At 42.6% G+C, this 22,190-nt stretch overlaps 1 protein-coding gene across 1 annotated transcript in view; it reads left to right on the top strand.

Annotated features, from left to right (window-relative positions):
• The window catches only part of Dlgap1 (DLG associated protein 1), an 833,520-nt gene that overhangs the window by 500,054 nt on the left and 311,276 nt on the right, over nucleotides 1–22,190 (top strand). Inside the window, 1 exon segment of the mRNA XM_028874057.2 lies at nucleotides 13,474–14,517. Within this exon segment, the coding sequence (XP_028729890.1) occupies nucleotides 13,543–14,517 (975 nt within the window). The 5' untranslated portion in view covers nucleotides 13,474–13,542.

Here is a 22,190-nt window from a genome sequence, read left to right on the forward strand (position 1 = left end):
AAGGTGAGCAGCAGCACAGAGAAGCAGTCTCCTTCCCAAGTTAAATATACCTGACACTGAAATGAAGCTGAGTAAAGCTTGAGGCAGTGGAAAAGACATTTTGTAAAATCCAATCAGGCCTCGACCCAGCACACCGGCAGTAAGAGGTAGGCTAAGAGCAGCTCAGACTTCGGATCATTTGGTTCACTTCCTCAGCAGGCAAAGGTTTCCTCAACACAGAAAAGCACTGCTTTGCTCTAGCAACAGCCATTCACATTGCCATTGCCCTTGGAAGCTGCTTCTTAGCCGACTTACATGCTCAGTGCTCAACTTGATCACATCACAAGTAATTCATGCTTAGATCCCTGCTGAAATTGCAGGCTAACCATTTATGTAGCCTGGAAATGAAGCGTATACACCTACTTAGATGGATATTCATCTTGATACTCGTGTAGAGAAAGAAAACGAAGCCCTTTTTAAATATATAAATATATGTATGTATTTTATATGTGCATGCCTGAGTTGCATATACCTGCACCATGTGCACATAGGAGCCTGTGGAGGTTGGAAGTGGCATTGGATCCTCTAGAACGGAGCTAGAAGCCGGGTTTGAACCAAAAGGTCCCTGTCTTCAGAGATGTACAGAAAATTTTCTGCAGTGGTTTCCTCGTTATTGCCATTGAAAAACTTCTGTAATGGTTTCCTCAATTATTGCTATTGTAACTGGAGAGACTCGCTGCTGAGGAGGCTAAGGAAGGATGAATGAGCTTCTTCCAGGCAGCTGTAGCATGGGGGGCAGGGGGCGGAACTGTAGATGGATGAGAGAGCAAAGTAGGTGCTAGCCATCTTCATTAGCTGTTGCTCAATACTCAACAATTAGCACCATACCTCAGCTTGGTGTGGCACCTGTACAGCAAATACACTGTTTCTAGAATGATGCTGCTTGTTTCATTTATAAATTAGCACAATTTATAAGTAAAATGTGTTTCACATGCAAGAGACTCCTAATTATGTGTTTGGCTAATGCTTGCTAAGTGCATGCAATATTTGGGGCGGGGGGAGCTTACCCATAGAACTGTAAAGGAGTACTGGTGAGCACCCCGCCCCATGCCTGCGTGTCTGCAGAGAGAGAGGTGCATGCAGGGAAATAATTGATAGCAGCTATTCCTAGAACTTGATGAAAGGGGAAATAGTATCCAATAAGAAAACACAGAAGGCACATGTTCTGCGTATTGCATTCAACGAATGCTTCACCAACCCAAACTGTTACATTTCCCAGCCCCAATCATTGTCATTATGGGACCAGTACAAACCTTGCCGTAGAGTTTGTTCATTCTTGGGAACCATCCCATAAACTGTGTGAGTGGGTCCAGCAAGCTGGGTCTTAATAGGACTTCTATCAGGTTCTGATGCACACTCTTGTTTGACAACTTCTATTACATTCAACATGTGGTGTCCCGAGTGGGGAAGACATAGATTAGTGTTAAAGAACACAGAGCTACCTAGACATGGATATGCTGCTCCAGTGTAGTGCATTTCCATGAAGGATTGCGTGGCTTGTAAGATTGTATGTATTATCAAATAGAGTAAGGAGAAGAGCTTAAGGAAATATAATGCAGCTAGACTAAAAGTAGAAAAGTAATAGAACCATTGTTGTATTTTCGTAACTTTCCCAATAACCTTCATGGTGTTGAAGCTGAGGGAACCCACTGTGGCTGATCTAGAAACACCCTTGTCTCACAGGAGCACTGTATCTCCAAGCCGAAAGGCAGGTGCTGAGAACACAGGTCTACTAATGCTAAAAACCCGAACAGGATTCCCCCCTTGTACCTCATTCAAGGCATTCTTTGTTGGGGTGCATGATATCAAAAAAAAATGTGGTAAGTGTAGCTGTTTTGGGTAAGGCCCTTAATGGAGAGCAGTAGCTTAACATCCAAAATCAGTTCCTTAAAAGGAACCTAGCAAAAGGACTAAATGACGTCGGGTTTGTAGGTCTCAGAGGCTCTGGCCAGTGCATTTGCAGAACTATCAAAGACCTTGCCAAAGGTAGAAATGGAAACCCTGAAAACTTCAGAGGAACCAAGCACTGTGGTACATGCCTGTAGTCCCAGCAGGAGGAAGCAGGGGCAGGAGGATCACCACAGATTTGAAGTCAGTCTGGTCTACACAGCAAGTTCCAACCAGTCAGAGCTATGGCTGCATAATGAGAGCTTGTCCCTAAAAGAAAAACAACAAAGCCACACAAAAGGCGAAGCAATGAGATTTAAAAATACACAGAAGCATCCACGCTGCCCGGAGAATCATGTGCTGCTCTGACTTTTCTAGATGAAGATGTCTCAGTACTCCTTAACTTTTGCATCTTCTTTCTTCCAAATGTGGCTTTTGACTTGCCACATTACATGTGCAGCACATACCACACAATTCAGTGCTTGATTAGATTCTGACTTGTATTATCCCATGATTGTCACATCTACGTGATTTATTTTTTTCAACTAAACGATAAATTAGATAAGGCCTATCACTTCCATGTTTCCTTCAGCCAAGTAATGCTTCAGGGGGAGGCTATATTTGTACCTGCTTGGAGGAAGGAATGAGAATTTTCTTGATGAATGGACATGAGTCTTGCAGAGGCATGCAGAGCAGAGCACAGCGTGGCATCTGGGGAGGGTAGCAGGGAGTGCAGCATTGCCAGAGCATAAGAAGGGCTGGGTGGACAGGAGATAAGACTGTCTGGAGGGCAGGTTACAGATCATGGAGCTGCCTACTGTGGGCCATATTGAAAGATTGACATTATACCCTGTGGGTATAGGGGAAGAATTGAAAGCTTAAGAATGAGATAATCAAATAATGAATAATATACTATAAGTCTGCTGTTGGCATTACCAAAGACTATGTGTGTGTCTGTTTATCTGTGTGTATCTGTGTCTCTGTGTCTGAGTGTGTCTGTGTCTGTGTCTATGTGTGTCTCCTTTTCTGTATCTCTGTGTCTATGTGAATGTGCATCTGTGTCTCTGTGTGTCTGTATGTGTGTCTGTATTTGTGTGTCTCTGTGTGTCTGTGTCTGAATGTGTATCTGTGAGTATTTGTGTATCTCTGTGTGTCTGTGTCTGTGTGTGTCTATGTCTGTGTGTGTCTCTGTGTGTTTGTGTGTCTGTCTCTGTATCTGTGAGTGTGTATCTGTGTCTCTTAATGTGTCTGTCTATATGTGTGTCTGTGTGTGTGTGTTTGTGTGTGTCTCTGTGTCTGTGAGTGTGTATCTGTATCTCTGGTGTGTGTCTGTGTCTATGTGAGTGTGTGTTAAAGGTGATAAGAATAGTTTTTTTTTTTTTTTGGTTTTTCGAGACAGGGTTTCTCTGCGTAGCTTTGCGCCTTTCCTGGAGCTCACTTGGTAGCCCAGGCTGGCCTCGAACTCACAGAGATCCGCCTGGCTCTGCCTCCCGAGTGCTGGGATTAAAGGCGTGCGCCACCACCGCCCGGAAGAATAGTTATTATAACACACTAGTTGAAAGCATTCTGCATTCAAAATTTACTAATTCATGATTTGGGGTTAAGTCATTTAATTTTTGAAAGTTTATTTCTTTATCCAAAGAGCACAATAACCACCTCTTACGCAGAATTTAACTTTTCACAATTTCAGTTACTCCATAGTCAGCTGCCTGAAATAGTGAGTGGAGTTCTCAGAAATAAACAATTCGTGAGTTTTAAATGCTGTTTGCTTTCCTGAATGATACGCTGAAATTTCTTGCCTGCTTCATCCTACCTGGTGTATGAGTCATCTTTCTATGCAGTGTATCCACGTTGTATGCACTACCTGACTGCTAGTCACTTAGTAGCTTAGCTGTCTTGGATATCAGATTGGGTCTTGAGTTATCCTAGTAACCATAATCTTTATTTTATATGTTTTAATAATTCCCTAAAGAGAAAGAGTAGAAATGCTAGCAATCTTGATTTGCCAAAGAGAAGGATTTTTCTTTAGGTGAAAAGATGAACGTTAATGATGTAATAATGAAAGGAAAAAGAAACATATGCTGAAATTACTAATAACTATAGTACTTTATGGTTGTTAGTTTTATATTGTTCCCAATTTCTAAGTTAAACTTATACAGGTGTGTTATACAAGTGTGTATAGGACAAACCACAGCCTATCCAGGGTTCAATACTGTCAAAGATTCCAGGCATCTATCCGGGGTCTTAGAATACATCCTCTTTGGGTAAATATGGAGTGTTAGAGTTCCTACCATATAGGATTATTTAATAGTTAGCTATGATATGATAACATACATTTACTGTGGAATGTGCTGATATATAGCTCAAAATGTTCTCTTGGTAGATGATTACTGGAGGCACAAACCCCAATCCTTTTTACTCAGTTAGCTTTTATTGGTTCTTTTTCCAGCCAAGACCTTACAAATGAGGAATGATTGATTTGGGTTCAAGGATTTAGAATACCTGTAACAGAATAATTCGGATAGTATTTGTAATACGCTTTGAGACTAGAGTTGAGATTTGGTACTAGTTCTACCCACAGGGACATTTGGCAGCCTGTGTGGAAGGACAAGAAAGATGAGGGCATGGCCTTTGGCTTCTCTTCTCCAGAATCAGGAAAGTAAATCATAGAGCAGAAGAGAGGACAGGATGTGTGACCTGCTGTGCCTCCTGGGCCGTGAGGCTAGAGAAGAGGAAAGAGATGAGGAAATAGAAGAAGCTACAGTGAGAGCTGGCAGAGACAGGAAGAACAAGAGTAAAGGAATATGAGAAAAAAATGGAAGAGGGGTGTTGAAAATGCAATGTTACAAACCTCAATTCCTTTCACAGTGCTCAGCGCACACTATGCAAATAGTAATTTCTTAATACATAATTTGAGTTATGTGTGTTTGATGTGGTTTCATGCCAGAAATCTGAAAGGACATATGGACTGAAGCCTCGCTGGCCACTTCTGTCTGTCAGAACTTCGATCCTAGGACTTTAATCCAGAAACAACATCCTTCTCTACCTACAAACATGTTTCTAGAATGTTTAGTGGAGATGAATTTGTTTGTTGGAAATTTAAGGTTGAGTATACGAATCCTCAAGAGAAGAAACATTGGTACCAAGGTTTTAAAAAAAGTGAAAAAGAAGCTTAGTTGTTTGACAAACAAAGGTTAAAAGTGGAGCACTTTGAGAATTCCCCGATGATGGAAATGGAAGGAACGGGGTTTCAGGAGTCAGAAGTCTGATCCGCACTAACATTAACCATTGTAGAAGCCAGGGAAGCCAAACTCACCAGAAGAAAGTGAGAAGATGCTGAGAATGACTGATCTTGCCATCTCCTTGTCATGGAGGGGGGCCACCAATGAGCATTTTCCAAGAGTGGATATAAAACCTGAGTGAGTGTCCATAATGTATCATGCTCAATAAATGGGTTTGTGTGGAGACACCTTGGCCAATCCCAAGGGAGCTGATGCTGAGGACTCACATTGTGCCCACTTAAATGCAGAACTGACTGCCTAGACCAAAGAGATTTGGGAGACATTTTTCCTATTATTTATCCCCAGGGCTACATAGATTCTAGACTGATTCCTCTCTTTATACTCTCTCCTTCTGCAGACCCAGTGGCCTCACTGTCCCATAGCTTAAATAGCAGATAACTCTTCCATCCTATGGTGCCCACGTAGATGTTCCTTTCCTTGACCTTGCCCAAGCTCACAAAGGTCCACTGACTGGGAATGTTTCCACTTGATTCTCTAGAGGAAACAGCTGGCTCCCTCCATTAAGCACAAATGTCCCTGAGTTTGGTTTTCAAACTGCCCAGTCAGCTCGGGAAACATGGTGATTGCCTCAACAGACCCAGTCAGGGTGTCCTCAGCAGATGCTGGGAGGAGGGGGAAGAAAAATTCCCAAGTGCAGCTGCCGACTGAATGACTATCACAAAAGGGCCTCACTTGCAGGCACTTTGAAGCCTCAGAACTCAGAAAAGTAGAAGAAACTTGGTAAGACAAGAAGATGCATTTAAAAGAGGAGATAGTAAAAGAAAACATGATTCAGAGGGTGTGTGTGTGTGTGTGTGTGTGTGTGTGTGTGTGTGTGTGTGTGTGTGTTCTAACTGTGAAGTTGCTTGTCTCGAATATGCCAGCACAGGCTCACCAGACTCTTTAGCTAGTTATGAGAAATGCAGACAAAAATAACTCCATTTTTATCAGAGGCTATTTTCCGAGTTGCATTGTTGTGTTGCTTTTAACTGTCATTGTCTCCAATTTTCCCGTCTTCCATCGCAGCTGGCTTGTATCCCATTGAACAGCTCTAATCTGTCATTGTTCTCTGTTTGTTCTTGATGAGGCAGTCGCTTGCAAGTGTTTCTCCACTTTTTCTGTAGATGCTGATGGTTTTTAGTCTTCCCTGTCAATGTTCTGAAGCAGCTGTACCCCAAAAGATAAGACATTCCCTTCTGTATAGTACCTCTGAAAAGAGCATTTGTTGACCATTGCAGATCAAGGTGATCACACTCTCTTGTCTCACTCCCAGCGCATCCATCTATAAGGCTTAGCTGAGACAATCAAGCCTGGAAAGCCAGTGAAAACAGTCCCACAAAGAGTATGCCCCCTGGTTTCCTCAGAGTAAAGACAGCCATCATTACCTGTCTATGCCAAATGCGTGTGGCATATTACAATTTGTGACCTTAGTCGTCTCCACATAAAAATCTTCTGCTAAGCTCTGTGATGTTTTTCCCAAACAGCAGCAAGGCTGTAGCAATATTAACAGTGGCCCTCCAGCCTTTCTCAAGGACTCGTCCCCACCATTTGATTCTCAAAAGCTGTTGCAAAACTGCCTTTTGCAAGCTTGGTGAGGCGACTGTGATTTGGTACCCACTGTGACTAAATTGGAGATGGTTGCAGCTATTTGTTTTGTTCTTTTGTCCAATATCAAACCTTTTTGAGAGAGAAATGCCCCTGATTCAAAGAAGCATTCACAAAATCAAACCGCAGGTGATTAGGATAGCAATTAATGTTAATGAAAAGCCAAAGTACATTCTGCATGTATGAAATGGCTCAGCATTGTGCTTTGAATAACATAATTGGAGTATTTCACATAGCGTGTACTCAAAGGGCTCCACTCCTGTCTGTATGCCTTTAAGTATACAATTTTATCTTTGTTACTATAATGAAATATGTTAGTTTGGGTACTAATTTTAAAAAGAGGCTTCTTTAGTTCACAGGCTTGGAGGCTGCCCATAGAACCGGGTTTTATTTTAAGTAGATGAAAAAATTTGCTAGAGAAAGCTGGATCCTCCACCTGAAGTACTTTGTTCTTTCTAGAAAAGGTACAGGATGTGTTCAGGCTATGGTAGGAACATCCCTATTTGGCTGAGAGACCAGGAATTGGGGAACTACCCTGCTAGCCAGGATATCACCATGCTCCCTTAGGGTGTTCCTTCCTCCCCTTCATTCTTCTCTCATAATTGCTCCCTTGGACCTCCTTGTTCCCCCACCTTAAATTTATTCTCTAGAAACAAGCACAGAAATCTTTAGCACACCTATGATCGGGCCACTAGCTCATTTAAATCTTCAAGTGAAGTGCTATCACCTGCAAGGTATGGCTCTACATCATGGCATAGCTTTCATGGCCTCCATGACTGGGCCTCAGATGCTCTATCTCATTCAGAAGTTCCCAAGGAAGTGGAACAGTGGTGCAAACCAAACAGAAGTCTGTTTGCTCTCATGGAAACAAGACACTAGGGGATATGGCACTCTGCAGGGACCAGAACCTTTATTTTGTATTCCACCCATGCTCAATAGGTAATATTCATGTCATGGTATAAGATCACAGCTTGACCAGCCCTCAGATCTGTGTTCCAGCCAGAGGAAGGGTGAAAGAGAACTTTGCTTTTGAGATCTTTTCCAGAAATGGCACATGTCATTAGCAACTAGATTCCATTAGTCAGAATTAGTCACCTATGATCATCAAGGGACATTGGAAAGTGTGGTCATTAGTCAGGGACTAGGTTGTTCTTTTTGATGTGAGAACCTTTTATTTCTTCTTCTTTCAATGTGATAATCTGGTATAAGAAAGTCACAGGCAGATGGAAGAAAGCCAGAAATGATAGTTTGACCCTGAAAGAATTCATAAAGATTGCCTCTTCCCATCGCCTTCCTTCACCAGAGCATGACACTCTCTGTTCTCTGAGGCAGGACTCCCACGTTGTTCGTGACACAGTTTGTGGTTGCATGTCTGCCAGCTCTCACTAAGTAAAATGGCGAAAGGCCTTCAGTTGACTCTTCTGTGTGTAGAAGAAAAATCAAAACAAGCAGCTCTAAATAAAGACATGCACAGAAATCAAAATGAAATCAAGGAAATGAGGAATCACCTGCTTTGGAGGGACATTTTCCCCCGTCAGCATCTTCTACTGTGTAGTTGGGTTGTTTGTTTCGTTGGTTCTCATAAATTATCTACCTAGAGATTTTCCTTTGCAGTGCTCAATCATTCTTGCTTCAGTCATCATCTGTGCAGCAATACTTCTGCTCCAGGTGCAGGGACTCAGTGAAAAACAATGTGCCTGTCACAGTAAGCTCATCACGGTCACCAGTAGAGCAACAAATTCTCCAAGCCAAGCACCAGCACGTAGGATCTGATGGCAAAATTGAACCTAGAGAACAACAAAGAATAATTTTTGAAGTCGTAGTGAACAGGAAAGAATTAGATGCAATCACTGTAGCCATAGAAACCCTTCACGGAGACATGTTGACCACACTCCACAGCCTTGCTCAGTGAGAAAGGCAAAAGAGGCAGTTTCTCCTTTCTATTTTCAGAAATTGTTACAGCCAATTGAAACCTCATTCAAACCCTAGCAACTTCCTTCTCCAAGAATGCATTAAATGAGGAGAGTCATGAATTAGCTTTTCTCATGCCTTGTGTCTTTCTGAGCGGATCATAACCCCTTCAGCCAGAAGGATTCTCTGAATGACCATTTGGTCATGTTAGCAGCAGCAAGCCCTAGATTTTGCACATGAGCAATGCTCAGTTAATGCTTTATATTGATGCTGTTGGCCACACCACAGGTAGAAGATAGTGGTGCCCACGGATGCCACTTATAAACATCAATTGGAAGGGTAATAAACAGGAGTCATGGAGAGAGGTGTGCTAAAAAAGGAGGGTATGAAGCATGAGAAAAGAGAACTCAACATCTCCATGGTAGGTGTCAGCCACAATTATCTATCCACGGTCAATGACATTAGGATGTTATATCATCTGTCTCACTCAGCAGGAAGTGGCCAAGTGTGCTGCTGTAATATCTTATTTTGAGGGGGAGGGGTTCAAGACAGTTTCTCTGTGTAGTTTTGGTGTCTGACCTGGATCTCATTCTGTAGACCAGGCTGGCCTCGAACTCACAAAGATCCGTCTGACTCTGCCTCCCAAGTGCTGGGATTAAAGGCGTGCGCCACCACTGCCCAGCTATGTTGCTATAATTTCTAACCACAAATTTATCTATTTTCCTTTTAAAATGGAAAGAGGGTAAAAGACAGTGTAAGATCTTCTACAGGGAAAGCCAGGCTGATAATCTCTTGACCTGGACTAGAAAAAGAGACTTAGCATTTTAAAGCATTGATGAGAGTGCAGTGCCATTATTATGACCTTACTTACCATGGCATAGAGCAGGGGTTCTCAACCTTCCTAATGCTGTGACCCTTTAATACCATTCTTCATGTTGTGAAGACCTCTCCCAACTGTAAAATTATTTCATTGCTATCCCATAACTATAATTTTACTACTCTCATGAGTTGTAATGTAAATATCTGATATGTGGGATATTTGATGTGCAACCCCTGTGAGGGTCGTGACCCACAGGTTGAGAACCCCGGACATAGGAACTGACTCCAAGCTCAATGTCCCTTCACAAGCAAGAAGAAGGGAAAAGTGAGTTCCTGTAGTCAGCCCTGATAAAATTCACTAGCCTCTTGGAAGGTTTAGGCTCTTGTCACTGTGATTAAAATAGCCCACTTAAAGTTTAGTAAATACCATACTGTGTATGTTTAATTTACATAAATTATTGTTAGTTATATCATGTAGTGTAATTCATCATTGGTGGTCATAAGAAGACTCTCCATTTTCTCTGTCTGTCCTCAGGTACTATCATATTCCATAAAATGTTGCTCACACATTAAAATGATTATTGAATACCTGGTTGAAATAATATTGAACATTTTAGAATAAATCCATGTCTTCAACTCTTGCCAATTTCACATTTCATTTAGTACAAAATATCTGCTTCAGAGGACAAGCCTCATCTCATGTTACTTTATATGTTGAGAACCAATTCAGCATAGTCTTGAAATGTATTACATGAGTATAAGCCTCCATGACTATCCCCTTTTTAGCTTATTTGTTTATATTTATATATTTAGCACGGTACTGGAGAATATACCCAAGGTGTCTCTCATGCTCGGCAAGCACTCTACCACCTAGCTGCTTCCTTAGCTCTGTCTTTAAAGTTAAGTCCATATTTGAAAAACCAAAACTGCCCTCCATGAAATCTGGTTAATAGACAAAAGCTTTCTCATAAGTTAGCTTGTGCTGTAGCTTTGCTAAAGACGTATATTTAACCCCTATAGATCCTTTTCTGCCATATCCACTGATACCATCATCATGGGTTCATAGGAAGATTGTCCCAGGATTTCCATTGTTAGTAGTGTCTCTTCAGTGGAAGATTTTATTTATAGCCTCTTCCTGATCCACTTCTATCATAAACCTTGTGTCTTTGGGTCTCCCTGTCTGTCTCTGTCTCTGTCTCTCTGTCATATCTCTCTCTCTCTCTCTCTCTCTCTCTCTCTCTCTCTCTCTCTCTCTCTCTCTTTCTCTCTCTCCCTCCCTCTCCCCTCCAGACATACCATTTTTTGTGTAGACATCCTTTGGGCCAGAAAAAGGTCCCAGACTTTAACTTCCAGGCAGGTAGAACATCAGGATCCTTGGCAAGGCAGAAGTAAAAAATCTAAGAAGTGCAAGAGTACAGCTCACCTGCCATCTTCTGCCTCAGTGACACAGCTGATTCCTTCATGCCTGAGAAATGGCTCCCCCAGTCTTCCCTGTATGACCACATTGTCACTGAACAGATGCTACTTGAATCATACTATGGACTGACCACTGGCAGAAATTCTGCATGCATGCGTTATCAATGATTAAGTATTTACACTGTACTTGGGATTGGATAGATGAGCTGAGTCTCTGCCTTCCTAATTTAGTAAACTACCCAATCTCAAAAGACCAATGGTTAAAACTTCCCATCAGTAGTTTTGAATGCTTAAGCCATGACATGGGAGGGATGAGTTAACAAGTTCAAGGCAGCAGGCTCAATCCTGAGCAGCAACAGACAGAAAACAAAAGAATGAGTGAGGAGCCTCAGGGGACGTAGACATAGACAGTTGGCATTGTTGTGAGCTCGCAAATGCCATGTGTCCCCTGGAAAAGGCAGGCTTGGACCTCTCTAAAGTCCATGTCTTTCTTCATGAGGCCAGGTACGTGCATTTTAGCATGCCCTGTGTGTTCACTAGCCATTTACCTTTCCATTTTTGAAAATCTGAAATGACATTTTTGAATTGGCTTTCCAGAACAATGCTTAAAATGACAGTTTTTACACTGTAGGAAGCTTCTTTTTTTTTAAGTTTTAAGCAAACTGTCAGGATGACCTCAGTCAGGTCCTACAGAGCACACTGTGTTAAAGTCAAAAGAAAATAAAGTTCCCTGCTGGAGCCACAAGGCTGTTTCCAGAGCTTGGGGACATCCTGAGCTCAGACATGAACTCAGTGTGAGCTCCCACTACGCGAACTGCAGGAGCTCAATCTCCTGCAGACTAAGTTGATCTTGAGGCCCAGAGTCTTCTGTTTAGGCCCTTACGGCCGAGAGCCTTTCAGTCTCTGGTCATTCTGCTTTCAATTGTGAACATTTAGCCAAAATCCTTAAACCAGTGTGTTAGCCCTCCTTCACCATGGCAAAGGAACCAAGAAAACCAACTTAGTAAAAGAGGGTTTGTTTAGGCTCATGTTCTTAGAGAGGTGAGGTGCCAGCCCACTTAGCCCTGTGGATTTGGACCTGTGGTAGAGTGGCACATCATGGTAGATACGTATGACAGAGGAAGCCTATTTATCCCACAGCAGCCAGTAATTAAAAAGAGCAGAGCTGGAAGGAGCCTAGATCACAGTATTTCCCAATGACCTCACTTCCTCCCCAGAAGCTCCACCTACCAAGGTATCCATGCCCTACCAATGACACTGCAGGCCGACAGCCAAGCCCTCAAAACACTGACCTTCCGAGTTATTTAGGATCCAAACCATGGCAACCAGAAGACATGATACGAGACTCAGCCAGTACACTTCCTTCCTTACTCTATTGACAGGACACTTGGCTCTCTGAGAACAGAAATACATGGGCAAATTCCCCCATATCTCTGGTCTATTCATCTTGCTATCTGCAGCTGATTAATATATAGGCTTGTATTTAACATTAATGTCATGAATATGTAAATACACAATTTATTTAACATTAACATTAATATGTTTGGGTACTATAATTATTCCTACAGAATTCCAAACAGAAAGTTATGACAGACAGAATGATACAAACTCATATCCTAATGATTTAATGTGCCACAGGCTCCTTTTGTTCATCTTGTTTGTTTGTTTTTTTAATCCCCCCCCCCTTTACAGAATGCTTTCTTTGTGCCTGTAGTAATGGCTTGTTGCTAACAGGAAGATGTACAAGTGATAAAGCATTAAGCCAGGCTGCAAGGAGCTTCAGCAGGGAAAGACCAAAACAAACAGTCCTTTGGGTTCTAGGGAGTGGATACTGTAAAATCACAATACAAAACTATGTCTCTGCCATGGTGCCAGGGTTTCCACAGAAACCTAGCCCTTTAGATATGCCACATTGTGATTAACAGGGAAAGAGTTGGGGCCAGAGGTTGAATACTGCTGAGTGCAATTTTCAGGATGGAATTTGGGCAGCTCACAACCACCTGTAACTCCAGCTCCAAAAGATACCTTTGGCTTCAGCTGACATCAGTGTGTGCCTATATACATACTCCCACACCCAAACATGATAAAATATATTTTTTTAATCATGGAAAGAAGAAAAGCAAGGGAAAGATACATTGAGCTACTGGGATCATAAAGGAAAACAGAGTTACTGTGTCAAAGAACTTGGAAACGATTTCAGCCCAGTGTTTTAGTACTCCAGCGTGATCCCATCTCTCAGGCTGAGGCAGGATTGAGCACTCCAGCCTGGGCTGTGCAGCAAGAATCTGTTTCAGAAAACAAAACAACAGTAAGATTGCATTTCACAGTTTCCTTGTCCCATAGTTCCTTCCATCCTTACAAAGGTGAGAAAGACCTTTCCAATAATGCACGAAAGCTGCTTTTAGGAACAGCCTGGGGTCCCTCAGAAACCCAGCAATAGTGTGGAGCCACAAAAAGAACCGTTTACACCTACCGAGGAAAGAGCTAACTTTATGCCTTGTTCTTCGCCCCGCAGGTCTTTGCCCAAGACGGGTCTGGAACTTAACGGGGTTCCCATGATCCCTGCGATTGCTTCCAGTCAGCGATGAAAGGGTTATCGGGTAGCCGCAGCCACCACCACGGGATCACCTGCGAGTCGGCCTGTGACTCATTGTCGCACCACTCAGACCACAAGCCGTACCTGCTGAGCCCGGTGGACCACCACCCTGCGGACCATCCCTACTACACCCAGCGGAATTCCTTCCAGGCTGAGTGCGTGGGACCCTTCAGTGACCCGCTGGCCAGCAGCACCTTCCCACGAAGGCACTACACCTCGCAGCAGGAGCTGAAGGACGAGAGTGCCCTGGTGCCACGCACACTGGCCACCAAGGCAAATCGCATCCCCGCCAACCTGCTGGATCAGTTTGAAAGGCAGCTGCCCCTCAGCCGGGATGGCTACCACACGCTACAGTACAAGCGCACCGCTGTGGAGCATCGCAGCGATAGCCCCGGCCGCATCCGGCATCTGGTCCACTCGGTCCAGAAGCTCTTCACCAAGTCGCATTCCCTGGAGGGGCCATCCAAAGGCAGTGTCAATGGGGGCAAGGCCAGCCCCGATGAGTCGCAAACTGTGAGATATGGCAAGCGCAGCAAGAGCAAGGAGAGGCGTTCAGAGTCCAAGGCCAGATCCAATGCCTCCAACGCCTCCCCCACCTCTCCCAGCTGGTGGAGCTCAGATGACAACCTGGATGGCGACATGTGCCTCTACCACACGCCATCGGGTGTGATGACCATGGGCAGGTGCCCTGACCGCTCTGCTTCACAGTACTTCATGGAAGCCTACAACACCATCAGCGAGCAGGCGGTGAAGGCCTCCCGGAGTAACAATGACGTCAAGTGCTCCACCTGTGCTAACCTGCCCGTCAGTCTGGATGCCCCTCTTCTGAAGAAGAGTGCCTGGTCCTCCACTCTCACCGTGAGCAGAGCCCGAGAGGTTTACCAGAAAGCCTCAGTGAACATGGATCAGGCCATGGTGAAGTCTGAGGCATGTCAACAAGAGCGGTCCTGCCAGTACCTACAGGTACTATCTATGTTCAGTGATAGATGCTGTGAAATTGTTCCTGACTCGGTTGTGTGGTCTTTGCTCCTGGGTTCTAGTCTTGGCTCTATTCAGAACTGTCTATATGAATTTGAGCAGATTGTTCAGATTATTTATTATTTCAGTGAGTAATGGCAGCTATCGGGAAAATTCAAGGAAGCACATTCTACCAGCTTCCCTCAGTTCTCTTAAGATATTAGGCAGTATGTACACATCTTCCTTATGGCAGTGATTATCCCCAGCCCACCCCGCTTCCAAAACACAGAAAACCAGTATGTTACCCTGCAGAGGTGGAGACAGAAGGAGGCAGTTTGGGGACCTGATAAGCGCAGCTGCAGAAGCCCATGACAACAGAGGAGAGGAGGGTGAAGGGGAGACATCGGTGCATAAAATACAATTAGTGTCAGCATGTAAATCCCACACACAGCCTCCAAGGCAGGCTGTTCTTCCCTTTCCACTTCTGCTCCTGTCCCCCCTTCTGCCTCCAGCTGCCTTCCACAAGATTCACCTGGATAAAAATATCAGCGCGGGCAGGCAGCGCTACCTTCCCTCTCCCCTCCCCCCAGTATTGTTCTTCCTGAGACACAATGCTCCCTGCAGAATGACCCTTGTGGTTTTCCCCCGATTTCAGAGCATCTCTGTCTATGTTTCTTTCCTGATATCCCTGTCTTTCAGTGAAAGTTTTTACTAGACCTTAAAAGCAGCATGCCATAATCATCTCCATTCTCTCCTTCCGAAGAAATACAAGAAGAAATTCTTCCAGTGAGAATGTGGTCATTTTTCCCTCATTAAACTCTTTCTGATAAATACAGCTTTCCTGGGAGTACCTATCCTGAGCCCTGAGAATAAATATCCTAGGCTGGCAGTCCTGAGCAAAGACAAGACCCATGCCCGAACTTTAGAAGAAGCTACCATGTCACAAATACATGTTAGTATTTCCTACTTAAAAAGTAGGACTGCCTAGTTCACTGTATGATTGTTCTGTATATAAATAAGCGTCAAAAGAAGCTAGAGAAATTTCTCAGTGGTTAAGAGCACTGGCTGCTCTTGCAGAGGATCCAGGTTCAGTTCCCAGCACCCGCATAGTGGTTTTCAACCATCTGTAACTCCAGTTCCAGGAGATCTGACACACACTTCTGACCTCTGCAGGCACCGAGCACACACATGGTACACATCCATAGATGCCGGCAAAGAACTATTCATAATGTTCCAGCTAAAAGATTCATCTGACCCACTTAGTGTAGAAAAAAGAAGTGAACTCAAATAAAGGCTTAATGGGTTACACTGTCAGCATGTGTCGGAAATGGGACTAGATAGAACCTTAGTCTCTTCAAAAGAAATGACCATTATAAGGGATATAAGCTAAGGATTTAGAAATTATTTAAGCACATAAATTTTACCCAGTATTGAAAGTGAAGTACTCTGATAAAAAAAAAAAATTGTCTTGAAGAAAGGTTCAGTAAGGAGACAGAGGTGTCCTAGAAATGGGCATGTTTTCTATGAGAAGGCTCTGTGACTAATGACTGCTATGTCCTGTGCTATTGTAAGTGGTGGTAGGATATGAGAAATTAGAAGTATTAGATTTAAGAAGGATGCTGTCCATGGATCCAACACCAGCCATTGTTAGTAATAGAACACTCACTTTTACTTGTACAATAGTTTATGTTCTTCCTCCCTGAAATTTATTTTTCTTTTCTTTGGGTTGTTTTTTTTTTTTTTTTTTTTTTTTGAGACAGGGTTTCTCTGTGTAGCTTTGGTGCCTATTCTGGATCTCACTCTGTAGCCCAGGCTGGCCTCAGACTCACAGAGATCCACCTGGCTCTGTCTCCTGAGTGCTGGGATTAAAGGTGTGCACCACCATCACTCGAATTTTCTTTTCTTTTTTTATGCCTTTTAAAGTCAAAATCTCAAAAGTGGTAAAGTGTGCAATGGTAGAGAAAGGAAGAAGAAAATGGATATTAACCACAGAGTCATTGTGTACTGGGCACTGTGGTGAACATGTTCCATCTTCAAGATGGATGCAGTAAGACTTATTCACAAGAGAAGAAACCGAGGCTTTGAAATAGTGAGGGACTTTGACCTTTGACCTGGAGGTTATAGGACTGAAATTTGGGCTTATTCCTACTCCATACCAAAGCTAAGTAGGAAAGTGAGGAAGAAGCACATTTTCAAGATATTCATTTTGAGCGTTTTTCAGTAACATCAGAATGAAATGTTCAAAATCAAGGTGTGGGATTTAATACAGTCGTGTCCATGGATCTCATACTTCAGTGAATAGAAACCTCTACTTTCAAATTATTTACCTTCCATAGGCTAGTTTCTTTTTTTAATAATGCATTTAAGAAAGCTACAAGAAAAACTGAATATTCCTGAAGAGGGAGAGAGTAGGCAATGCCTCCTGAGACCTGAGTTCCAACAATTCTCTGGGTTCTAGAAGGAGAGACACAGACTCCATCATCCTGTGGAAACCCTTCTCAGAAAATAGGATTAACAAACTCCCATCAGCTCTTGTGGGATAATGTCATGTATAAACTCATCGTAGAAGCAAATTTGGAGGGGAAAAAGAGTTGCTTTGTTTTGTTTTCTAGTAATATGACTACAGGTGCTGATTTAAAGCCAGATTGGGTCATATTTAACATCACCATCACAAGGTCTAGTGAGCAACAACCTACAAGCCCACTCAATCAGGAACACTAGGCTTGTCTTCCCTATTTGCCACTAACCAGCAACATTGCTGGAGCCATCCTTCAGATTCCTGAGCCTCTTTCATCTGCTAGAGAAGGAGATACTTGGTTCTAGAAGGCTGTAATCTCTCTACCCACTTCCAAATTCATAAATTGAGTATTTCGGTGTACTAATCAGAGCAATTTCCAGGAGTTGGAAGGCCAGTAACTCTCGATTCATAAACGCTTGCCAAAAGCAGATGCTTCTCAAATGTTACTGAATTTGTTCTTTGAAATTTTAAAGGCATTTCACAGAGGGAAAAACATAGACTTCGAAAACTATGTTGAATAACTTGACCAAGGGCACACAGCAACAGGAAGAGCCAAAACCGAGTCTTTTCCCTTGAAAGTCTGAAATCTTGCCATTCATCAGGCTCAATCCTTTCACGTAGTCTCTGGGTTAGAAACCATCTAGATTTCATTTAGTACACAAAACAACTTTGAAAAGTACTATATTTGCTTTAACTATTTTCAGAACTCTTTCCCATACAAAGATGGGTGTCCATTTGCCTAACAAACGCCGGTCATATTCATCCTCTATTCCCCTCCACCTCTGCCCCCCCCCACCAACTTCTTCCCAAGAAGTTCTTTTTTGCTTTTGCTTTATAGACAAAACTGAGACACAAAGAATGCAGATTATGCAGGGCAGCCAACAGCTGACCCCAGCTCTGTCCAGTTCTATAATATGTTTCAGACATAGATATAAATGTGCGTTATATTATTTGTCTTAGTCTGCATCAAACTCATGTGTGCACTGGACCTGCGATGTGTCCATGCCAGTAAAAGAACATACATGTGAAATTAGGCTACCAGTGCAAGGAAAAGCAAAATCCCTAATTTGATTCAAAACCAAATTAGTATTCACTAATTAATATTAATTAGTGAATCAATTCACTAATTAATGTTAATAAGTATTCACTAGATAATAGAACTCCAATACTGAAATGCCTTCTGCTTTTGGAGAGTTTCACTCAGCATGAACTTAATGCAGTTCCTTGCCAGGACTTTGTAAGAGGTGAGGGGTCTGTGTGTGTCTCGCCTGTGGCTGTCCAGGGTTCACTTGTAATCACTGTACACTCCAGTCAATACACTCAATGGTGCTATGTGCTCACTCACAAGCTGTTTTAGTTAATTTTTTTTTAAAAAAAAAAAAAAGGCTCCCCCTTTATCCCAATATTGTTATTTTTAAATGTCAAGAATCAGATGTCTGCTGTTGAGAACTATTGTACCGCTGCCAGTGACTGCCTGTATCAGGGCTTGGAGCAGGAGCATGGATTTGAAGACATTAAAACTGTTTAATTCTCAGTTGAGATGTGGTTGGCTTTTGTACATTTGGAATAGAGCATTTATGGCACATCTCAGGGTAAGTGCTAATAGTTAAGTAAACAGAATAGGCTGGGAGGAGGGTTGTTTTCTTTTTCTTTTTCTTTTTTCTCTTTTAAGTAGAATTCTTGGTTGTGTTTATGCCTCTTTATATAAACGTTCCGCGTTGAGTGAGTGGCATGTTAAGCCATTCAGAAGAGAAAGATTTTTAGATTTCCAACTGTTCACCTAAGAAAAAGGGGGAAAAAATCCCTTCGAATCGTGTATTTAGCATTCATCCTTCATCCAGCGGCAGAAACAGGAAAGGGGAAGGGAAGGGAACCCTCTCCTCTCCCGAGAGAAGCCGAGAGTCACACAGAGGGAGCGAGAGAGCACAGACAGGGACCGAGGAAGCCAGCTCTCTCAGAGATGAAGCTGTAGACAGCAAAATGATCGACCTTTTTAAGGCTGAGTGGGTTTCTTCAGTTTGTGTGCAAGTTTCCAGAAATGGAAGGACTGACCAGGTTTGGGTATAAGTAACTCTTTTATTACTTTGTGTTTGATGGATGTGAGTAGTTGGTTTGGAAGAGATTTTTGCAAAGAGGGGGAGAGTGTGTGGATAGTTTGATTGTTTTGTTATTTTTTTTCCGTCTCTATAAACAATGCCTAGTGTGTCGGAAAGAGCTAACAAGCTAACGTATGTACAGATGGTGGGAAACAGGTGAAGACATCAGGTGTCTACAAGTCATTGTGCGCAGAGGCTCCCTAAAATCCTGTTTCTCATGTTCCTGGAGTGCATGTTAAGGGGCTGGAGGATGTTAAATGGCTGGTGATTTGAATGTGATCGGTCATTTTTCTGAACAAGAGTCTTCAGCACTTACTGGTCCTTTTCAGAATTTAAATTTGTGGATGATGGGATCTTTTTTATTTTTTGGAATGGTTTTTGTTTTTGTTTTGTCTGTTGTTTGCATGAGATACCACAAGATCTTTAAAGATGCATTCCTAGCAAATGTGGGACCGGGGTTTTATTTAAAAGTGCAGGTATATTTGTTTTTCGAATCTCTCACAAGAATGTTTCCATTTTTGCCCAGTGATAGTTTTTTGTTTTTGTTTTTGTTTGGTTGGTTGGTTTTGTTTTTTTGTGGCTGGGTTTTTTTTTTTCCTTTTCTTTTCTTTCCTCTTGCCTTAAAACAATTTAAATTGTACTAATTCAGTTTTAACTATTTTATATGAATTTTATAAAACTGCCAATTCTGCTTATGACTCTGCTAACTGTGGTGTTGCCTGGCTGCCCTGTCTAAAAACCTTATCAACTACATTAATTAATAGTTTTCTTTATTTTTCATTGGTGTTGCCAAGGATCTTGAGTACATTTTATTTGTGGCTCATACAAGCCTCTCCTTATTTTTGATCTTAGTAGAGATGCCTCTCCCACAGAGAGACAGAAGTGAGGCTGCTCCTGTCGGATGCTAACTTTGAATGTTGAGGCCATGACCACCCGCAGGACCCTGAGCACTCTGCTGCCCCCTGTCCTCTGCTCTGATTCTCTGTGGTCCTTCCACTATAGCCTCCACCTAACTAATAGGGAGAGAAAAACAATTAGCGAGGCACCCTGAGAAATCAGGGGCGCAGGCAGACTCTGCAGTAGGAGAGAGACATCACAAGTTAATAGGAAGGGGCTCCGAAGGGAGACCTCATGATTCTTGGCTTGTTGACTCAGTGTTCTGATACCACTGCTAGCAGTACGTACGCAGAGCATCTGGTGAGCCACAGCCGGAGGTGTCTGTGTGCTTTTGCTTATCTCACCGAATTTTAACCTACTAATTAAAGAGGCAGCATTGGTTAGGAGAGTGTAAAAGAGGAAATCCAACCTGGGATCACTCAGTGGCCATGGACTTGACTTCTCTTTTTCTACTCTCCCTTATGAACCACTTAGTAGATTACAGTTAAAGATGACAACTCAAGGCTCACCATGTCTTTTGGAGAATCATCTTTAAACTCCAGCGCATTTGAGACCGTGTGGCATTATGGGACTTACCAGGGTGATTGTGAATGGCAGAATACATCAGTTTCTTGTTCCAGATGTGTGTGTGTGTGTGTGTGTGTGTGTGTGTGTGTGTGTGGTGTGTGTGTGGTGTGTGTGTGTGTGTGTGTGTGTGTGTGTGTGTGTGTGTGTTGGGCTAGTAACAAAACCACACTGGCTTTGGTTTGTAATTAAGGTGATATTTTTCTCCATTTAGGGGGTTCAGTGTCTTTTAGTGGATCATTGTGAGTTAGAGTTCAGTGAAATCAATATTTCAATTAATTAAGCTCAGTATCATTTTTCTCATTTTGGAAGAACATGTGTTGCTAGGATCCATGACCACAGAGCTTGACATGAGTCAAGCTTGCCTGTTAACACAATCAAAATAGGTAAAGGGGAGAACAGTGTACAGGAAGGCATCATGTGTCCCTTGTGTTTCTTTGGACCAATTTCTTATTTCTACTCTTTTTAATTCTTTTGGAGATTACCCATATGGACAGGGAAGACCTCTTTTGATGCTTTGATCCTACAAATGTAAGAAAATACAGAGTTTACCTTTAAAACTGCTTTTCTTCATTTGCTAAAACTTAATGCTGTGCCGTACTTTGTGTGTCTGAGCCACACACTGAGGTTTCTAGGTAAGCTCATATTAGAGCACTGTTCCTGTTAACTCAAGAATGTCTAATCATTATCCTCGATGAATTAGGAAAGCTGAACACACTCTTGTGAAATGGAAAAACTATCTATGAAGCATAGTAAGTGTTCCTGTGTTCACAGGTGCATGGATCTACTCCCTCACCTCCTCCTCCGCACCTGGGCACCCACACTTCTACATAACACATCCATGCTTTTGATGTCTTTGATCTCTGATGAAATCAGATCTCTTTTAAACGGGCCACTTCACAAAAGCCATGGAAGAAGAATAGCTATGAAGTAAGGAACCTCCCCCCGCCCCTCTTTTTTTCATCGATCCAAGTAAAAAGTCATTACCTTACTTTTTCAGTCTTATTTCAGATCATTAATCTAGGCATGTCCTGACTCCCTCATGTGAGGACAAAGCCCGTGTCAGTCCTTTTAATTCAAAGACATATTCAACAACCATGAAGAAAAAAAAAAATCTTCTGTCCTGTGCAGCCTTTGAAGCTCCACAATTTAATACATATCTTCAGGATTGTCCAATACCCTGATTTAACTATCTAGGGGCTTAACATCTTATTCTACGTTGTCATTTTCTGACTAACAGACACTCCTCGTTGGAACATCATCCCGTAAACCTCCTCACTCACAATCTCTTCCTGGTAGTCTAGACTCTACAGCTTCCTGCTACTTTATGTAGCAACCATCTTATAAAAGAATCTTCTGGAATTATTTAGCTCTGCTTACTCTTTTCAAATGACAAAAGGAAAAACCTTGACAAGATCTGTCGTCTCAGAGGAGGCCTCCACTGGCCATCTTTCTTCCTGATGGCCTGTGCTCTCTCCGTTCCCCACTCTCTCTCTCTCACATTCTGCTAAAGCCCGAAGGTTCTTTTCAAATTCTTGCTGATACATTCTTTGGAGGAAATGAGGTCGAGAATGACCTGAGAGTCACATGTGACACATGTTTGT

The sequence above is a fragment of the Peromyscus leucopus genome, chromosome 13 (genome assembly GCF_004664715.2).
Source record: "Peromyscus leucopus breed LL Stock chromosome 13, UCI_PerLeu_2.1, whole genome shotgun sequence".
NCBI lineage: Eukaryota > Metazoa > Chordata > Mammalia > Rodentia > Cricetidae > Peromyscus > Peromyscus leucopus.